Here is a 15767-nt window from a genome sequence, read left to right as displayed (position 1 = left end):
ACAACTAACTGGCTATCAGCTCTAGCACATCTTGGATGCGCACTCCAACAGCCTTCCAACTTGGAAGGTTCTAAGTTATAGACAGTTTACTCCAAGATGTGCTAGAGCTGTTAGCCAGTAGTTAGTTGTGGAACGTCAGTACCGTCGGTCAGTGTCGTGCAATGTTATCGTATGAGCAGATTGTTTAGTAACCAGTGGTGTTAGAGGACATTATAGCGCAACTTGTAGTTCCTTGGTCCTTTTTCTTTTCTTTTCTATAAATTCATCCTAGGCTCTCAATCCGAGTCCAATCTTATCAGCGTTCCTTTTTTACACTTCAGGTTTACCGGTACAACACCCAACAATTAGTGAGTAGATCTCCTGATACAATGTTTATTGTATTGGCAATTTGCCTGTTGGCAAAGCATGGACACAATGACAATAGAATGTCATATCTTCTGCAATTTTAAAACAGTCCATGGCCTGGTAGTTGCAAGTGCGAGTCGGGTTTTGTTGGGCAAATCCAATAGCGAGTTTTCATCACTCAGAACATAGACCGGTTACGGAAACTAAAATCTGCGTCCCACCTAATATACCTTTCGTTGGTGTGCTGCGCCTGAGTTGGGCACTGGACCTGTCAATGAATTTTTCAGCTACATCAATGCGGCCCACCACTGTCCGCCTGTCAACTCCTAGACGGGTGGTGAGCTGCATGATCCGAGGCACGGATAGTTTGTGTCAAATCTCCAACTTGCAGTGACATCCAAAGACGCTGGCTTGTTCGTGCAAAGGATTCATTCGAGAGTACAGTTCGTTTACTTGACAGCACCGGACTCAAACGGCACGACCCCGGAAGCCAACGAGGTCGGCCACATGTCAAATCCCCACCCTCGCACAACTATGCGTGCTGACAAAGACCTGTCACAAGGAACGAAAATAAATATCATCATACGTGAATTCCCAGTAAGTCTGACCCAATGTGACACCGAGCAGCTGCCTTAGGGTATGCAACAAAGCAGGCAAGGCCACGATGCGAAGCCTGGAAAAAGAGGTGATCAGGCCCATTCCTGCTTGGCGAGATCAATATGAGACTGCACAGTAATGGCTCGCAACAGCCATTGATGGCCTATTTCCATGGTAAAACTGAGCAGAGAGGCCGACAATTCCTACCGGGGTGGAGATGGAATATGGAAGACGAGAGTGGCCGTTGACTTTAGCCCAGAGGAAGAGTTGATATGGTCAAGAGGAGTATTTGTCAACCCGGCTGTTTATGCAGCACCGTGCGGGACAACAGGCCCACTCAGTCCGGCTCTGCAGGAAACTAAGGGCTGACTCCATGATCCGTGAGTCCTGCAGGTCCATGTAGGTTGAAGAAATGTTTGCTTGATGTGATCGTGATTAGCACTACCTCAACTGCTGCATGTCATTCTGTTACTTATGCTCGCACTAGTTGCTGTTGCTGCTCAAGCGCAGCGGATCGACTCAGTACCTGAAATGGCTTGTAAACGTTTTGAGGTGCGTATTCATTTTTACTTCAACGCATTAGTACCCCACACCACACTCAATCTCCGGATAGCTGAATGCCCCATGGAATCCACGCGGAATCATATGCATACTCAGAAAGTGTACTAGTTTGAGGGAGGTATAACGGGAATTTACTGAGAGAGATGTTTTCGCTGCCTAATGGTTGCCTTTTTTAGTTATGAAACTATGAGTTGTTTTCCTACTAAAATTCATTCTCTGCCGAGTGCTCTGAAGAGACCAATGATGTCCATTCGTGCTACAGACTTATCTTAATTGTTATTATTTAAGTTTGTGTTCCTCCATTCGTTGCATTCAATTACCCTAACTGCACTGTTTGCAATGTTTCGAGGGGGGGGGGGGCTGGGGCATCATTCCTTTCCCCCCATTTTGTCGTCAACTCTGCACAGCTATGGGCATCTGCTTGTTAGCGTTTACCCCACAATTCATAGTTCATTTCGCCACTGCCCGGAAAAACAAACTATTGTCTATAAATTGTATTACCTTCATTATTGTATCCGTCACCATTTTGGTTTACGAATGCATTATTTAGTCAACAGCAGATTTGGAAGAATTTTAGCGCTAGCTCCATTAGGGACCGGCGGATTCTGCTCGAAAAGGTGGCAGATTCTGCTCGAAAAGCAGTAAAATTGGCAGAACCATATACATGTAAACCTTATGGCGGGCAATTCCTCGAATTCTGCTCCATTTCTTTATCCGCATACCAAACATGCATGAAACTTACCACAAAAAGCACCGAATTCTGCCGATTTTTCTGCCGGCAGAATCCGCTGGACCCTAAGCTCCATCGTTGCATATCAGAGTGCCAATTGTTTCTTCGCAAAGGTATCACTTGACTTATACTTTATCTCTTCCCCACAAATCCGCAATCGAATTAAAAATTTATTGTCACTTTAGAAGCCTCTTCGATTCTGACCTTTTTCTGGACTCTGGGGCATCCCGTAAAAATGAAAATACAAATACAAAATTGAACTCTGATGGTGAGCCAATTTTAGTGTGAAAAAAAAGGAGAAGGACAAAAAGTTCAAATAATCTGCGACGAGATAATAATTTAATCAAAAGCTATAAAGAGTATAAAGGCCGCAGACATCACCACGCTACATACCCCGCAATTTTCTTTAATTAATACACTGCCTGCCGACTCTTGCCGAGTGGCGCAGACACCACCGTACCTGAGGTCCTCTACATTTGCAAACCAACTCAGGGATCTTTTTAACCCTTTATGGGTCTCACATAAGCGTAAGGGTCGTATGTGACCCTTACAGTAAAATCGCATTTTCTGTGAGTTTTGTTGCTAGGAGACAACTAAAATGGTGCTCCACGCGTAGCTGAGGTTCAAGGCTTTCCAGCGGTGTAAAAAACAACCATACTTACCATACAATTTTTTGCAGTATCGATCGACTGAAGTCTGGTGAAATTGGTAAAGACGACCATCCGCCATGCGCGCATTTCGAGAATGGGAGTGCGTCTCGTAAGGCCGTGTCAGAAAAGCTTTCTAAGGACACTGACGGAACCAGTCTAGGCTGGATGTCCCTGGAGGATTTCCAGTGTAATGTGGTGAGAAAGAGAGCCGCGTTGAGGGCTCCTAGCTCAAATAAATCGTCCCCGAATGAAGAAATCAAATTTACCAACCAGCGAGGAAGCACAGCAACAGCAACTCTTACAAGGTCTTGTCAGGTGCGATCAGCTGATTCGCCTGGCCGTGAGAATCACGGCATGCGTGACATCGCACCTGAGCACTCAGCTGAGCGAGAGTGAATCTGACGCGAGCGGCGCTGAGGTGAACGAACCAAAATTGTGATATTGTGGAACTGTTGCTGCTGGTGCATCGCCGATGGCGAGGTACTCGAGTTCAAGGACGGAATTAGGAGCATATACTCTTCACAAAGACGTAGCGCTTACCTGATTGTTTATCATAGGACTTCAGCTCCATCACGAACTTGGTATGCACTTCGTGCTGAGATTTTTGTGTTTTTTGTTCGCAATTGTATTTTCTCTCAACTTGAAGGGCTACCACGGGTCCTACCCTTACCTGGATATAGTCATATTTGTGTTTTCTGGACTCGTCCAGGCATACAGATTTTGAAAATATAATAGTTTACCCATACCTACAATTTACAGAACTTGAGTTATGGCTGGTTGTTTGTGCGCATGTTTGCGTGACCACCCCTCACATACATTGAGTAAGACCCACAAAGGGTTAAAGACCCAGTGGCGTTTAAGAAGTATTTTGACCTTCTTTTTGGAATCTGTTGAGTTTCTCGATGATCTTGATAGTTCTTGTACTAAGCTTGAAGTTGACTTGGTGTTTGATTACTGTACTGCTTGATGTCTGGATTCCAATTTTTTTCCTTTTTTCTTTTTTTTCTTTTCTTATCGCCCCTCCCCCCGAGACACACACATCATAGCACCATAGAATGGGGTTGTATTTTTGTTGTTTTTGCCATGTGATTAAGCAATCACGATTGAAACGAGGGTTGCCTGCTGCTCCTCGTTGCTAGTCTTGAAGAAAAAAAATCACGCCCATCTGCTGCTGCTGCTAGCTGCCAATATTGATGCTGTCCCTGCGTTCGCCACCTCCAACTGCTGAGGTGCCTCGTTCTGTGGCACTACCACACCTTGGTCCGCCCTGCGTTGATCCGGCCTCGTACTCTCGTACTCTGCTCATGCTGCCGTACTCTCGCGTTGTGGCCTCGTGGGTACGTCTTACGCTATTTGCGCTTGCCACGTGCTTATGTGGCCCGCCTTACCTGGTGGTAGGCCTAGCCCAAATTTGCTCGAGGCGCTTCGATATTTTGCCGGCAAATTTTGCCCGAGCACTTTCCATATTTTGCTTGGCATTGCCTTTTGTTTCCGATATTTTGCTCCATTTTGCTCCTGCTTTGTGGCAAAAATGGCTTCGAATGAACCGTCTACTTTGGTAAAAGTGGATGGTGACTCTGATGAGGAAAGCAAAACTTATAATGGTGTCAGTATTACAGATTTTGTAGCATGATTTCAAATTTATGTACCCCTGACAACCTGCACGAGCTATTTCAGCACGACATTGGCCCATGAAACCAAAGAAATTTGAATAAAATTGCCAAAACACACCAGGATCCTCTGTAAATTCGATAATTTGCTCGGAATTTGCCGGCAATTTCTTTTCGTGGGAAATTCCGATATTTTGCTGGAAGCATTGCCGGCAAATTTGGGCTAGGCCTACCTGGTGGGCTCTCGCGCCTTATTTCCCATATAAGCATGGTGGTGTCTGTCATTGTGGGCCGGGCGGCATCCGGGGACTTCGCCTCTTCCATACGTGGTATGTTTGCTCCGCCACACCGCCTGTTCTATCTTGCGTACTCGGTTAGTACTGTACCTTGGCTGAGGCTTAGTACGCGCGCTGGAGTCCTTTCGTGCCATAAAAGGAACTGCTTCCTAATATAGAGATTAGGCGCCATGAGCCCTGCTTGTAGTAAACATTGCATTAGTAGCGCTGATACCTTTATGCAAATATGGGGTAGTCTCGCCCGCGCATATGGGCGTACTCGTACTGCGGCCTGGGCTTTCCCCAATACGGCTGCCCGCCATTGCATGCCAGACACCCCCATTGTTGCGCGCCTAGCCACGCGCGTGGCTTTTGCCTGCTGCTCGGTTGTCAGCGATAACTACGGTTTGCCGTACGCTGCAAACCTACATTTATCACTCCCCCCTCACGTGACCGCGGACTCCTGCATATACACTCACACAATAACCACACAACTGTTTGGGGATAGCGCGCTTCTTGTATTATGCCAAACTTGACACGCTGAGTCCAGCTTGACTCAGCTGAGTCCCTAACTGCAATTTACTGCTCTAACATGAAGCCGTGCCTGGAAGAAGAGAAAAAGCGAAAAAAAAAAAAAATTCTGGCCTTCTGCAAGCAATAGCAAGTAATGAGTGACGGCTGTGTAAAGTCGCACAACCATGCAGTCGACCGGATGATGGTGAGTGTCCGGCACACATCTTGCTCTGCTGCTCCACCTGCGCATACCTGATACGGTGGTGCGCTTACGGGCGGGCTGCCTGGGCCCCAGATGCCTCCTTGATGCGCCACGGAGTGCCGTCGAAGCACCTGTATCACTTCGGTGATCCAAATGCGAATGCAGCCTTGCCGGTCGCCCGCCGGCCTGCCGCCTACGCGACCAGCCTGAGACTGGCCCTGCCGCATTTGGCGCTTCTAAACGCTGCGATCCGGTAGACAGCTCACTGGGCTGCCAAAAACGTGACTGGCTTGAGGACAGTTCCATACTGGGCAGGGCGCCCAGCTCAGGTCGCACGCCGTGGCGGCGTGAGCTGGGCGCGGTGAGGGTTGGTGATAACTACAGTTTCCTCCTTCCTCCTCCGGAAACTTCCATTTATCACTCCCCCCTCACGTGACCGCGGACTCCTGCATATACACTCACACAATAACCACACAACTGTTTGGGGATAGCGCGCTTCTTGTATTATGCCAAACTTGACACGCTGAGTCCAGCTTGACTCAGCTGAGTCCCTAACTGCAATTTACTGCTCTAACATGAAGCCGTGCCTCCCAAAAATAATGGGGGTGGCCTCGCCGCACGCTATCCCCTATTCTTGGTCCCGTCGATCTCTGTGCTGTTCGCTGTAGACCTGTGATGGCATGCCTGATTCGGTATACAGTGAAACCAGTAGCTAAAGACCACCGTGACCAGCGACCAGTCTGGTACTACCGACCACTTCGCCGGGCACGGACGGTCTCACATTCATAATGGTTGTGCGGTGCAAGCCTGCAGCCAAGGACCACCTGCCACTAAGGACCGCTTTCTCTGGCTTAAAGGGGTGGTCGTTAGCCACAGGCTCAACCGCACATGTATCTCTTGCGGGTCAACCCTGACCACCTTCCGGCGGCCTGGAGCTGCCGTCCGGGCACCTTCCTGGCCGCCAGATCCTGTGTCAGCTTGAGGGCGTCTACCAAGGGCATTGCCATGAAGGACTGCTAGGCTTTCCCCTGGTTGGTAGCTCCTGCTGGTGCTGGGCACTACTGAATTCGCTGACGACTTGTCAACTTCCGCGGGTAGTGTTCGCACGGGGGATACCTGGGCGCCCCAAGCCGGGCAGACAACAGCCGAAGGGCTGTCGTGTTGGATACAAGTGTGACTAGCTACCTGCCTGGTACTATGGACACCTTCGCCGGGCACGGACGGTCTCACATTCATAGTTTGCGGTGCAAGCCTCCAACTAAGGACCAAATGCCCCTCAAGACCGCTTTCTCTGGCCCCAAGGGGTGGCCGCTTAGTCAAAGGCTCCACCGCACATGCATCTCTTGCGGGTCAACCCTGACCACCTTCCGGTGACCTAGAGCTGCCGTCCAGGCCCCTTCCTGGTGGCCAGATCCTGTGTCAGCTTGAGGGGGTCTACCAAGGGAATTGCCATGAAGGACTGCTAGGCTTTCCCCTGATTGGTAGGTCCTGCTGGTGCTGGGCACTACTGAATACGCCGTCACAACTTTTCCGCTTCCACGGGTGGTGTTCGCACGAGGGGGATGCCTGGGTGCCCCCCGCAGAGCCGACAACAGAGCCAAAGGGTTGGCGCGTTGTATACAATTATTAGTTTCTCAGTTATTCTTGTATTTTGCCTCTTTAATAGGTCGATGACGGCTTCCCGCCCGCCGATCGTCCAAAAAAAATATGGGGTGAGGCCCCTATCCTGCACCAGGCAATAAATGTGGCCGGGAGTATGCGCTAAGGGCCAGTCAGGACCTGCTGGGTGCCCGAGCTACGGTGCTAACAAGCAAATGCGAACAAGCAAGCTCGAAAGGAGATCTTCGGTTGCACTCCCCATCTCAGCTGCAAACAAACCACGCTCCGAGGGAGAGCTGTCCCTGCATTTTGCAAGCCTAGCTGTAAATATACAAAGCTCCAAGGGGAAATGCCCCTGCATTTTGCAAACATAGCTGTACACATCCAATGCTCCCAGGGGAGCTGCCCCTGCATTTTGCAAACATAGCTGTAAACTTCCAAGGCTCCAAGGGGAGCTGCCCCTGCATTTTGCAAGCATAGCTATAAACATCCAAAGCTCAGGGGAGCTACCCCTGCGTTTTGCAAACCTAGCTGTAAACCAACAAAGCTCAAAGGGAAGCTGTCCCTGCATTTTGCACACATAGTTGTAAGCATCCAAGGCTCCAAGGGGGGCTGACCCTGCATTTGCAAACATAGCTGTAAACATCCAAAGCTCCCAGGGGAGCTGCCCCTGCATTTTGCGACCACACCTGTAAACATCCAACTTCAAAAGCTCCCAGGGGAGCTGCCCCTGCAGTTTGCAAGCATAGCTGTAAACATCCAAAGCTCCAAAGGGGAGCTACCCCTGCGTTTTGCAAACCTAGCAGTAAACCTACGAAGCTCAAAGGGGAGCTGCCCCTGCATTTTGCAAACATAGTTGTAAACGTAGAACTAGAAGGATCCAAGGGGAGCTGCCCCTGTATTTGCAAATATAGCTGTAAACATCCAAAGTTCCAAGGGGAGCTGCCCCTGCATTTGGCAAACCTAGCTGTAAACCTACAACGCTCTGAGGGGAGCTACCCCTGCATTTTGCAAACCTGGCTGTAAACATCCAAGCCCCAAGGGGAACTGCCCCTGCATTTAGCCAACATAGTGGTAAACATCCAAAGTTTCAAGGAGTGCTGCCCCTGCATTTTGTCCGCACAGCTGTAAACTAGTTTTAAAAGCTCCAAGGGGAGCTGCCCCTGCATTTTGCAAACATAGCTGTAAACATCCAAAGCTCCAAGGGGAGCTGTCCCTGCATTTTGTCGCGTAGCTGTCAACTAGCTAAAGCTCCAAGGAGAGCTACCCCTGCATTTTGCAAACGTGGCCGTAAACATACCCAGCTCCAAGCCCTTTTTTTTTTTTTTCTTCCTCGCAAACATAGCTGTAAACATACCACGCACTAAGGGGAGCTGCCCCTGCTTTCTGCAAGCATCGCTGTAAACGATTACATACAAGGCTCGGAGGGGAGTTGCCCCTGCTTTTTGCAAACATAACTGTACCAGGCCCCAAGGGGAGCTGCCCCTGAATCTTGCAAACATAGCTGTAAACATACAAAGCTCAAAGGGGAGCGGCCCCTGCGTTTTGCAAACATAGCCGCAGCGCCGGGCATAACGCCACCCAGGCGAGGCGCGCTGCCCCTGCCTTGACCAATGCCGCCGCAAACAACACGCGCAAAGGGGCGCTGCCCCTGCATTTGCTCGCATAGCCGCCGTATCAGACCGCCGGGTCAGCCGCCATATCAGACCGCTGGGTCAGCCGCCATATCAGACCGCTGGGTCAGCCACCATATCAGACCGCTGGGTCAGCCGCCGCCGCCATATCAGACCGCTGGGTCAGCCGCCATATCAGACCGCCGGGTCAGTTACCATATCGGACCCCGGGGCCAACTGCCATGTCGGGCCGCCGGGTCAACCGCCGCATGGGCTAGGGGCGCTGCCCCTGCCTCTGCCGCCGCCACAAACAGAGCTCAAAAGGGAACCACCCCTGCATTTGCTCGCAACGCCGCCGTATCAGGCCGCCGGGTATTCCGCCGCATGGGCGATTACGTAGGGGAATCGCCCCTGCCTCCGCTAGTACAACTGAATAAGCAGCATGGGCCAATCGCCCTGCCCGCCGGGTGCGCATAATGTGTGAGTGTGTGTGTGTAACACACATACGCGTGTCTGCAATATGCCCTGCGCGGTCGTGACGGATTAATCCGTCGCACCTCGGGTAAAGTGTTAATTACTGAAAGTAAAACAAGGTCGCCAGCCCGCCAACACCGGCACGTACTGCCGGCTCGCCGTGGTATCTAAACAACAATGGCAACAGCGACGACAGCCGCAAGGAAAAAGATAACAGCTTGCCATGTCCAAACAAAGCCCCAAAACAGCAAAGTAGACCCCACATGCTGAGACTTGGTGTAATGCCGCCTAGTACGAGTAGGAAGGAGAGGGGAGCGACAGCACTTAGAGGCGAAGCAGGGTGAGGGATGGAGGAGAGGAGCTAAAGAGAGAGAGAGAGAGAGTATGTGTGTGTGTGTGTATGTATGTATGTATGTATGTATGTATGTATGTATGTATGTATGTATGTATGTATGTATGTATGTATGTATGTATGTATGCGTGTGCGAGGGTGTGTGTGTGCTTGCGTGCTTACCCACGTGTGCTGAGAGATATAGACTACACAGCGAATGAAAAAGGAGGCACGCATTGGTTGAGAAGAAGTTCAGCCGGTTTGCTGCCATGATTAGTTGCTCCCGCATAGCATGAGTTCGGGACTAAGCCGAGTCCAGCAGCTGGATTAGGGAGCCGATGAGAGGAAATGGACTAATCGTCCGCGTGAAAGAGCGTCCGCAGCGGAGTTGTCCGTGACCGTAATATGGGTAGTCAGCGAGATAAAGCCTTGTGTTCTGCTACCATGCGGGGGCTGAAGTGGGCTAGTTCCGTTACGGTTGGATTTCGGCAAGTCCCGGATTTCACACTGCTCCAACTGCCTTTTTGTCGCCGTGCAGTATGAATTTCTTGTCGGACTACTTAGGGCCCCAGAGGGCGTAAGCTCGTGTTGCAAGGCGCGATGGTTCTGAAAGTCTGCCAGGCCTCGACCCAGTAGATTAGAGATTCAGTTTTTCTCTTGCCAGAAGAGGAGCCGCCAATGACAATTCCACTCAGTGATTGCCATCGGATTGATCGATTCTAACACGTTTGGTTGCTGGCTGCGTGTGGGCAGGACAGGAAGGAAGCATTGTGGCCAGCTCGACGTATTCCGCACGCCGTATTGTCCTAATCGTCTCCCGTGCGCCAACACATGCGCCGGCCGGCATCATAGCGCCTCCAAGGAACTCAACTAAACTGGTCATACACGACAGTGTCCATGCCTGCATTTTCGGCCGGCATGCTCATCGCCCGAGGCTTGTTGGTCAGGGCCGACGCTGCCGTCGCCGCGGTCTCAAACGAGGAATACCAGCGATCCGCTGCTGAGTAGGATCCATGCTCAGGTACGGGTATAAACCACGTAAACCAACTAGCTTTAGAGCAAACGAGAGCAAAAAAATTCTGGCCTTCTGCAAGCAATAGCAAGTAATGAGTGACGGCTGTGTAAAGTCGCACAACCATGCAGTCGACCGGATGATGGTGAGTGTCCGGCACACATCTTGCTCTGCTGCTCCACCTGCGCATACCTGATACGGTGGTGCGCTTACGGGCGGGCTGCCTGGGCCCCAGATGCCTCCTTGATGCGCCACGGAGTGCCGTCGAAGCACCTGTATCACTTCGGTGATCCAAATGCGAATGCAGCCTTGCCGGTCGCCCGCCGGCCTGCCGCCTACGCGACCAGCCTGAGACTGGCCCTGCCGCATTTGGCGCTTCTAAACGCTGCGATCCGGTAGACAGCTCACTGGGCTGCCAAAAACGTGACTGGCTTGAGGACAGTTCCATACTGGGCAGGGCGCCCAGCTCAGGTCGCACGCCGTGGCGGCGTGAGCTGGGCGCGGTGAGGGTTGGTGATAACTACAGTTTCCTCCTTCCTCCTCCGGAAACTTCCATTTTTCCTTTCCACTTATCCCGTTATCGGCCCTCTTATAGGCCTTTCACACGACGGGACAAAGTCACGTCTGTTCGGGCTCGCGGGCGGATCACCAAGGCGATCATCAAATGGCGGGAAATCTGAATCCGTAGACCCGACGGTCTCACGGCTGTTACGGGGAGGTCACTTGGCAAGATGGCGGCGACCTGTAGCAACGCCCCTGGCAACAGAGGTCACACGGAAAGCGTGGGTACGCTCATCGCATTTTTCAAATTTTCATGATCATTTCTGCAGAAAGAAAAGGTTCTGTCACTTCGAATACTTGAAATAGTACTTTTATGGATTTCGTCTCTTCAGTCTCTTGCTCGTCAAAAAATGTTGTTGGAGGCAGCTGTGCTCCGCGAAGTGCAACGGATACCGCTCAGTAGCAGATAAAGGAGATGTGCTTCGCAGGACTCTTTCGCAAAATGACGACCTGCGCCTCGGATCGGAGGAGAACTTTTTGTCAAGTTTACTCAATCTCTGGACAGCTATAGCTGTTTCGACCTTGTTAGGTCTCATCAGCGGAGTTCGCAGTGTGTGGCCGAACAGATCAGCAAGAATTAGTTTCAACCCTGTTACAGTGTTAGGTCTCATCAGGGGAGCTCAGAGTGTGTTGCCGAACAGATCAGCAAGAATTAATTTCAACCTTGTTAGGTCTCATCAGAGGAGCTCAGAGTGTGTGGCCGAACAGATCAGCAAGAATTAATTTCAACCTTGTTAGGTCTCATCAGAGGAGCTCAGAGTGTGTGGCCGAACAGATCAGCAAGAATTAATTTCAACCTTGTTAGGTCTCATCAGAGGAGCTCAGAGTGTGTGGCCGAACAGATCAGCAAGAATTAATTTCAACCCTGTACAAGGAAGGACATGGCACTGGAGAAGGTGAAGCTTATGAGTCACATTGCCTAACTTGCGTGCCAGAACCTCCGCTCTGCAGGTGGCCATGAAGGTGTGGATGGCATCACCCAGAACCTGCCTTGTTGCTGTTGTAAAAACCAGCTTGCCGCTGAACAGCTTGCGACATGCTGCATACTCTGTGAAGAGTCTCGAGTAGCGATCTCTCAAGGACTTTGCCTGGGCAAGCAGCTGAACCTCGCCGCTGTCCGCAGGTGTGCGGCTCTGCATGACTGTAAGGGGAACAGAAGTGAGGGCAGCAATGACATCCGGTTTCAACGCACGGTGTATGTGGTTGCCGACAAATGCTCCGGAGTGATATGCTTGCCGCTTTATTTGGTACTGTGGCAGTACTGCTTCCAAGGAAGTTACGCACGGGCCAGCTGCTTTTTTTAAATCTTTTACTGTTAATTTCTCATGCTCTTTTCGAGCCACATCACCTCTCATTCATCAAATTGAGTTCCTTTTCTTTCTCCTTCCATAGGAAGTGCAGACTTGATGCCACAGTCTGCAAGCCAGCAGCCACTACTTCCTGCTGCTGAATGTGCAGCGTCACACACTGCAGCTGCCTAAGAATGCTTTGTGCTTCTGACTGTAGGTGTAGTTGTTGTGTTGCTGTGTCGTGTACGTTCTTGTAGCGTCACAAACTGCAGCTGACTAAGAATGCTTTTGTGCTTCTGACTGTAGGTGTAGTTGTTGTGTTGCTGTGTCGTGTACGTTCTTGTAGGCATTGATAAGTGCTGTAAACGCTGCAGAGTCACCGTCATCTGCAGCAAGAAACATACATTTGCTCAGTGCAATATCGATTTGATGTGCGTCAGCACAAAGTGCACCGTAAATCCAGGGATAAATCCCTAGATCTAGGTGGAGCACAGGAATACACACGTCTTGCAGCTCAACAGGAAGAATGGCTTTTCTAATCACGTGGTTGTACCGCCGTGCGTGCTGCAACGAACTCTGTATTTAAAGCGTTCCGGCAGCAAGTCAGCAATTGCTTTGTATGGCGGTGATGCAATGTCGTACAGTTTCATCAGGGGAATATCCATGCCAATTATTGCATCGTCTAAATGCAGACTGGATGAGGCTGGAGCTACATGCATATTCATATGCATGAGTTTTTTGGTCATCACACAACACATTAATACTCAGCACAGATTCAATGGCTTTCGCATGATCTCTCACAAGGTGCTGAGTTCCACGGCTAGTACTACACAACTTTTCACCGCCTAACCTGCATACCAGCTGTAACTTTTCTTGGTGTTTTTCCATTTCAAATCCACTGAATAAATAACAATTTCCACTAAATGTTGCAAGAGATTTGGACCCAGCGGGGCCAACAAGGAATCAGCGGGGCCCCAGCAGTAACAAAAAACAGCTACACAGATACTCTTCTCCTCGGGAAAACTACCCTTGACGTGACGAAAACTCGTTGAGCACCTCAAGGAGGCAACAAACTTCGGTGACTAGAACGATCGAACGGCAACAACTTCAGAGACAAATTTCCATGAAGAATGGCTTTTCTCGGCGAAGGAAAGCTCAAATTCACTACTTTTTTCTTTGGCGAAGTATGGTCAGGATGTTGCGCAACTGTAGCCGCGAGGACAGCTCGACGCGGTGATCAGAAGTGGTGCTTTGGAGACCCAACTGAGCAGAGATTGCGTTCAAAATACACCTCCTTGAGTACAAATTTTGAACGTTGAGAACGGGAAAGTCCCGGGAAGCGCCATCTCCTGTACAAAAACCAAGTGGGCCCGTTTTGTACTGTCGTAACAGCCGTGGGTCTGCCCGCGACATCCTGATAGCCTTGTCACACGACGGTTCGTGCTCACGATTTCACGATACCATGGTTCTACGATCCACGGCAAGACACTTCACACGACGACTAGCTCTGCCGACACGGCGCACGCGAGTCGGTCACGATTTGACTGTTGCCTAGGTAATTGTAATGGAGGCACGTGTTTTGATGGAAATAAATCAAAATATTTTTTTATTTTCATGCCTCCCGGGAAAATTCAAACTCTCTTTGCCTGATGTTGGAGTAGAACAAGACTGAAAAGACGACTTTGTTGCTTTGGCGTTCTTGACTGGATTTCTGGGACCAAGGATTTGACAAAGCCGCGTAGCTTTGCTCTATTTTTGCTGTTTGTTTTCCGTGGCCTTGGGCAACTGGGTCCAGACAGGGCAATCGGCTCACAACCTACAGGGTTTGGAGTGCCTCGTTCGATTTCCCAAATCCTTTTGGCCGTTCAGCCGTTTTGTTGCTTTGTCTTCTTTCGCTGCTCGCGTCATCATCATTTTATCAGTCGATTCAAGTAGGGAGCAGTAGATTTCGATAAGCATCCTTTCGGATTCTGGGCTGAATGTCCGGGTGGCCATTGTTCAGAAAGTCGGACCTGTGCTGCTGTTCAGGAAACGCTCAGTGAGAAGACGCGATCGCGAACACAAGCCAAACCAGTACAGGAAACACGAAATCGAAAACGAAAACGCACAGCCAGGGGGTCAGGATGTCGCGGGCAGACCGTCGGGTCTACGGATTCAGATTTCCCGCCATTTGATGATCGCCTTGGTGATCCGCCCGCGAGCCCGAACAGACGTGACTTTGTCCCGTCGTGTGAAAGGCCTATGACCCCCTGGCTGTGCGTTTTCGTTTTCGATTTCGTGTTTCCTGTACTGGTTTGGCTTGTGTTCGCGATCGCGTCTTCTCACTGAGCGTTTCCTGAACAGCAGCACAGGTCCGACTTTCTGAACAATGGCCACCCGGACATTCAGCCCAGAATCCGAAAGGATGCTTATCGAAATCTACTGCTCCCTACTTGAATCGACTGATAAAATGATGATGACGCGAGCAGCGAAAGAAGACAAAGCAACAAAACGGCTGAACGGCCAAAAGGATTTGGGAAATCGAACGAGGCACTCCAAACCCTGTAGGTTGTGAGCCGATTGCCCTGTCTGGACCCAGTTGCCCAAGGCCACGGAAAACAAACAGCAAAAATAGAGCAAAGCTACGCGGCTTTGTCAAATCCTTGGTCCCAGAAATCCAGTCAAGAACGCCAAAGCAACAAAGTCGTCTTTTCAGTCTTGTTCTACTCCAACATCAGGCAAAGAGAGTTTGAATTTTCCCGGGAGGCATGAAAATAAAAAAATATTTTGATTTATTTCCATCAAAACACGTGCCTCCATTACAATTACCTAGGCAACAGTCAAATCGTGACCGACTCGCGTGCGCCGTGTCGGCAGAGCTAGTCGTCGTGTGAAGTGTCTTGCCGTGGATCGTAGAACCATGGTATCGTGAAATCGTGAGCACGAACCGTCGTGTGACAAGGCTATTAAGGGCGCGTTCAGACTACCGATAAAAAGTGACCGATTGGGAAAGTCGCCGAGGTGATTTGATCACGTGACGTTACTGGCACGTTACCGGTGGGAAAGTTTTACTGCCGGCCGCGGCTGCTGCGGCAGTAAACTTTTACCGGCAGTAAAAAAGTGCTCAAGCTGCATGCGCGCTGCGAAAAAAAGGGAAAATCCCTTGTCAGTGCCGCGGTGAGAGCTGAAAACTTCACGGTAACGTTAGTTTGTTATCGGTAGTGTGAATGTCCTTCACGGTTTATCGGCATTCACGGTTTGACGGGGTTCACGGTATACCGGTAGTCTGAACGCGCCCTAAGGTGGCTGGGGCGGTACAACTTTTTAGGGGTCATTTTGATCACATTTTGACTGCATTTTTGAGTTTATCGGCAAGGTGGAGATGAAATTTGAAAATGTTTTCTGGTGAATCTCTGGAGAAGAGCC

At 50.2% G+C, this 15767-nt stretch overlaps 1 protein-coding gene across 4 annotated transcripts in view; it reads left to right on the top strand.

Moving 5' to 3' along the window:
- The first annotated feature begins 814 nt into the window (after positions 1-814).
- Positions 815-15767, top strand: part of LOC135823409 (trithorax group protein osa-like) — a 58140-nt gene continuing 43187 nt past the window's right edge. Inside the window, exons 1-2 of one of the 4 annotated variants that reach the window (XM_065336256.1) lie at positions 815-1322; positions 1430-1494. In XM_065336256.1, the coding sequence (XP_065192328.1) occupies positions 1250-1322; positions 1430-1494 (138 nt within the window). In that variant the 5' untranslated portion in view covers positions 815-1249. Of the gene's footprint in view, positions 1342-1429; positions 1495-15767 lie in introns of all 4 variants that reach the window. The other 3 variants (XM_065336255.1, XM_065336257.1, XM_065336258.1) reach the window with 3 other exon arrangements.

Source organism: Sycon ciliatum, chromosome 8 (assembly GCF_964019385.1).
Source record: "Sycon ciliatum chromosome 8, ocSycCili1.1, whole genome shotgun sequence".
Lineage (NCBI taxonomy): Eukaryota > Metazoa > Porifera > Calcarea > Leucosolenida > Sycettidae > Sycon > Sycon ciliatum.
Note: the sequence above shows the minus strand (reverse complement) of the source record. Positions and strands in the feature narration are given on the sequence as shown.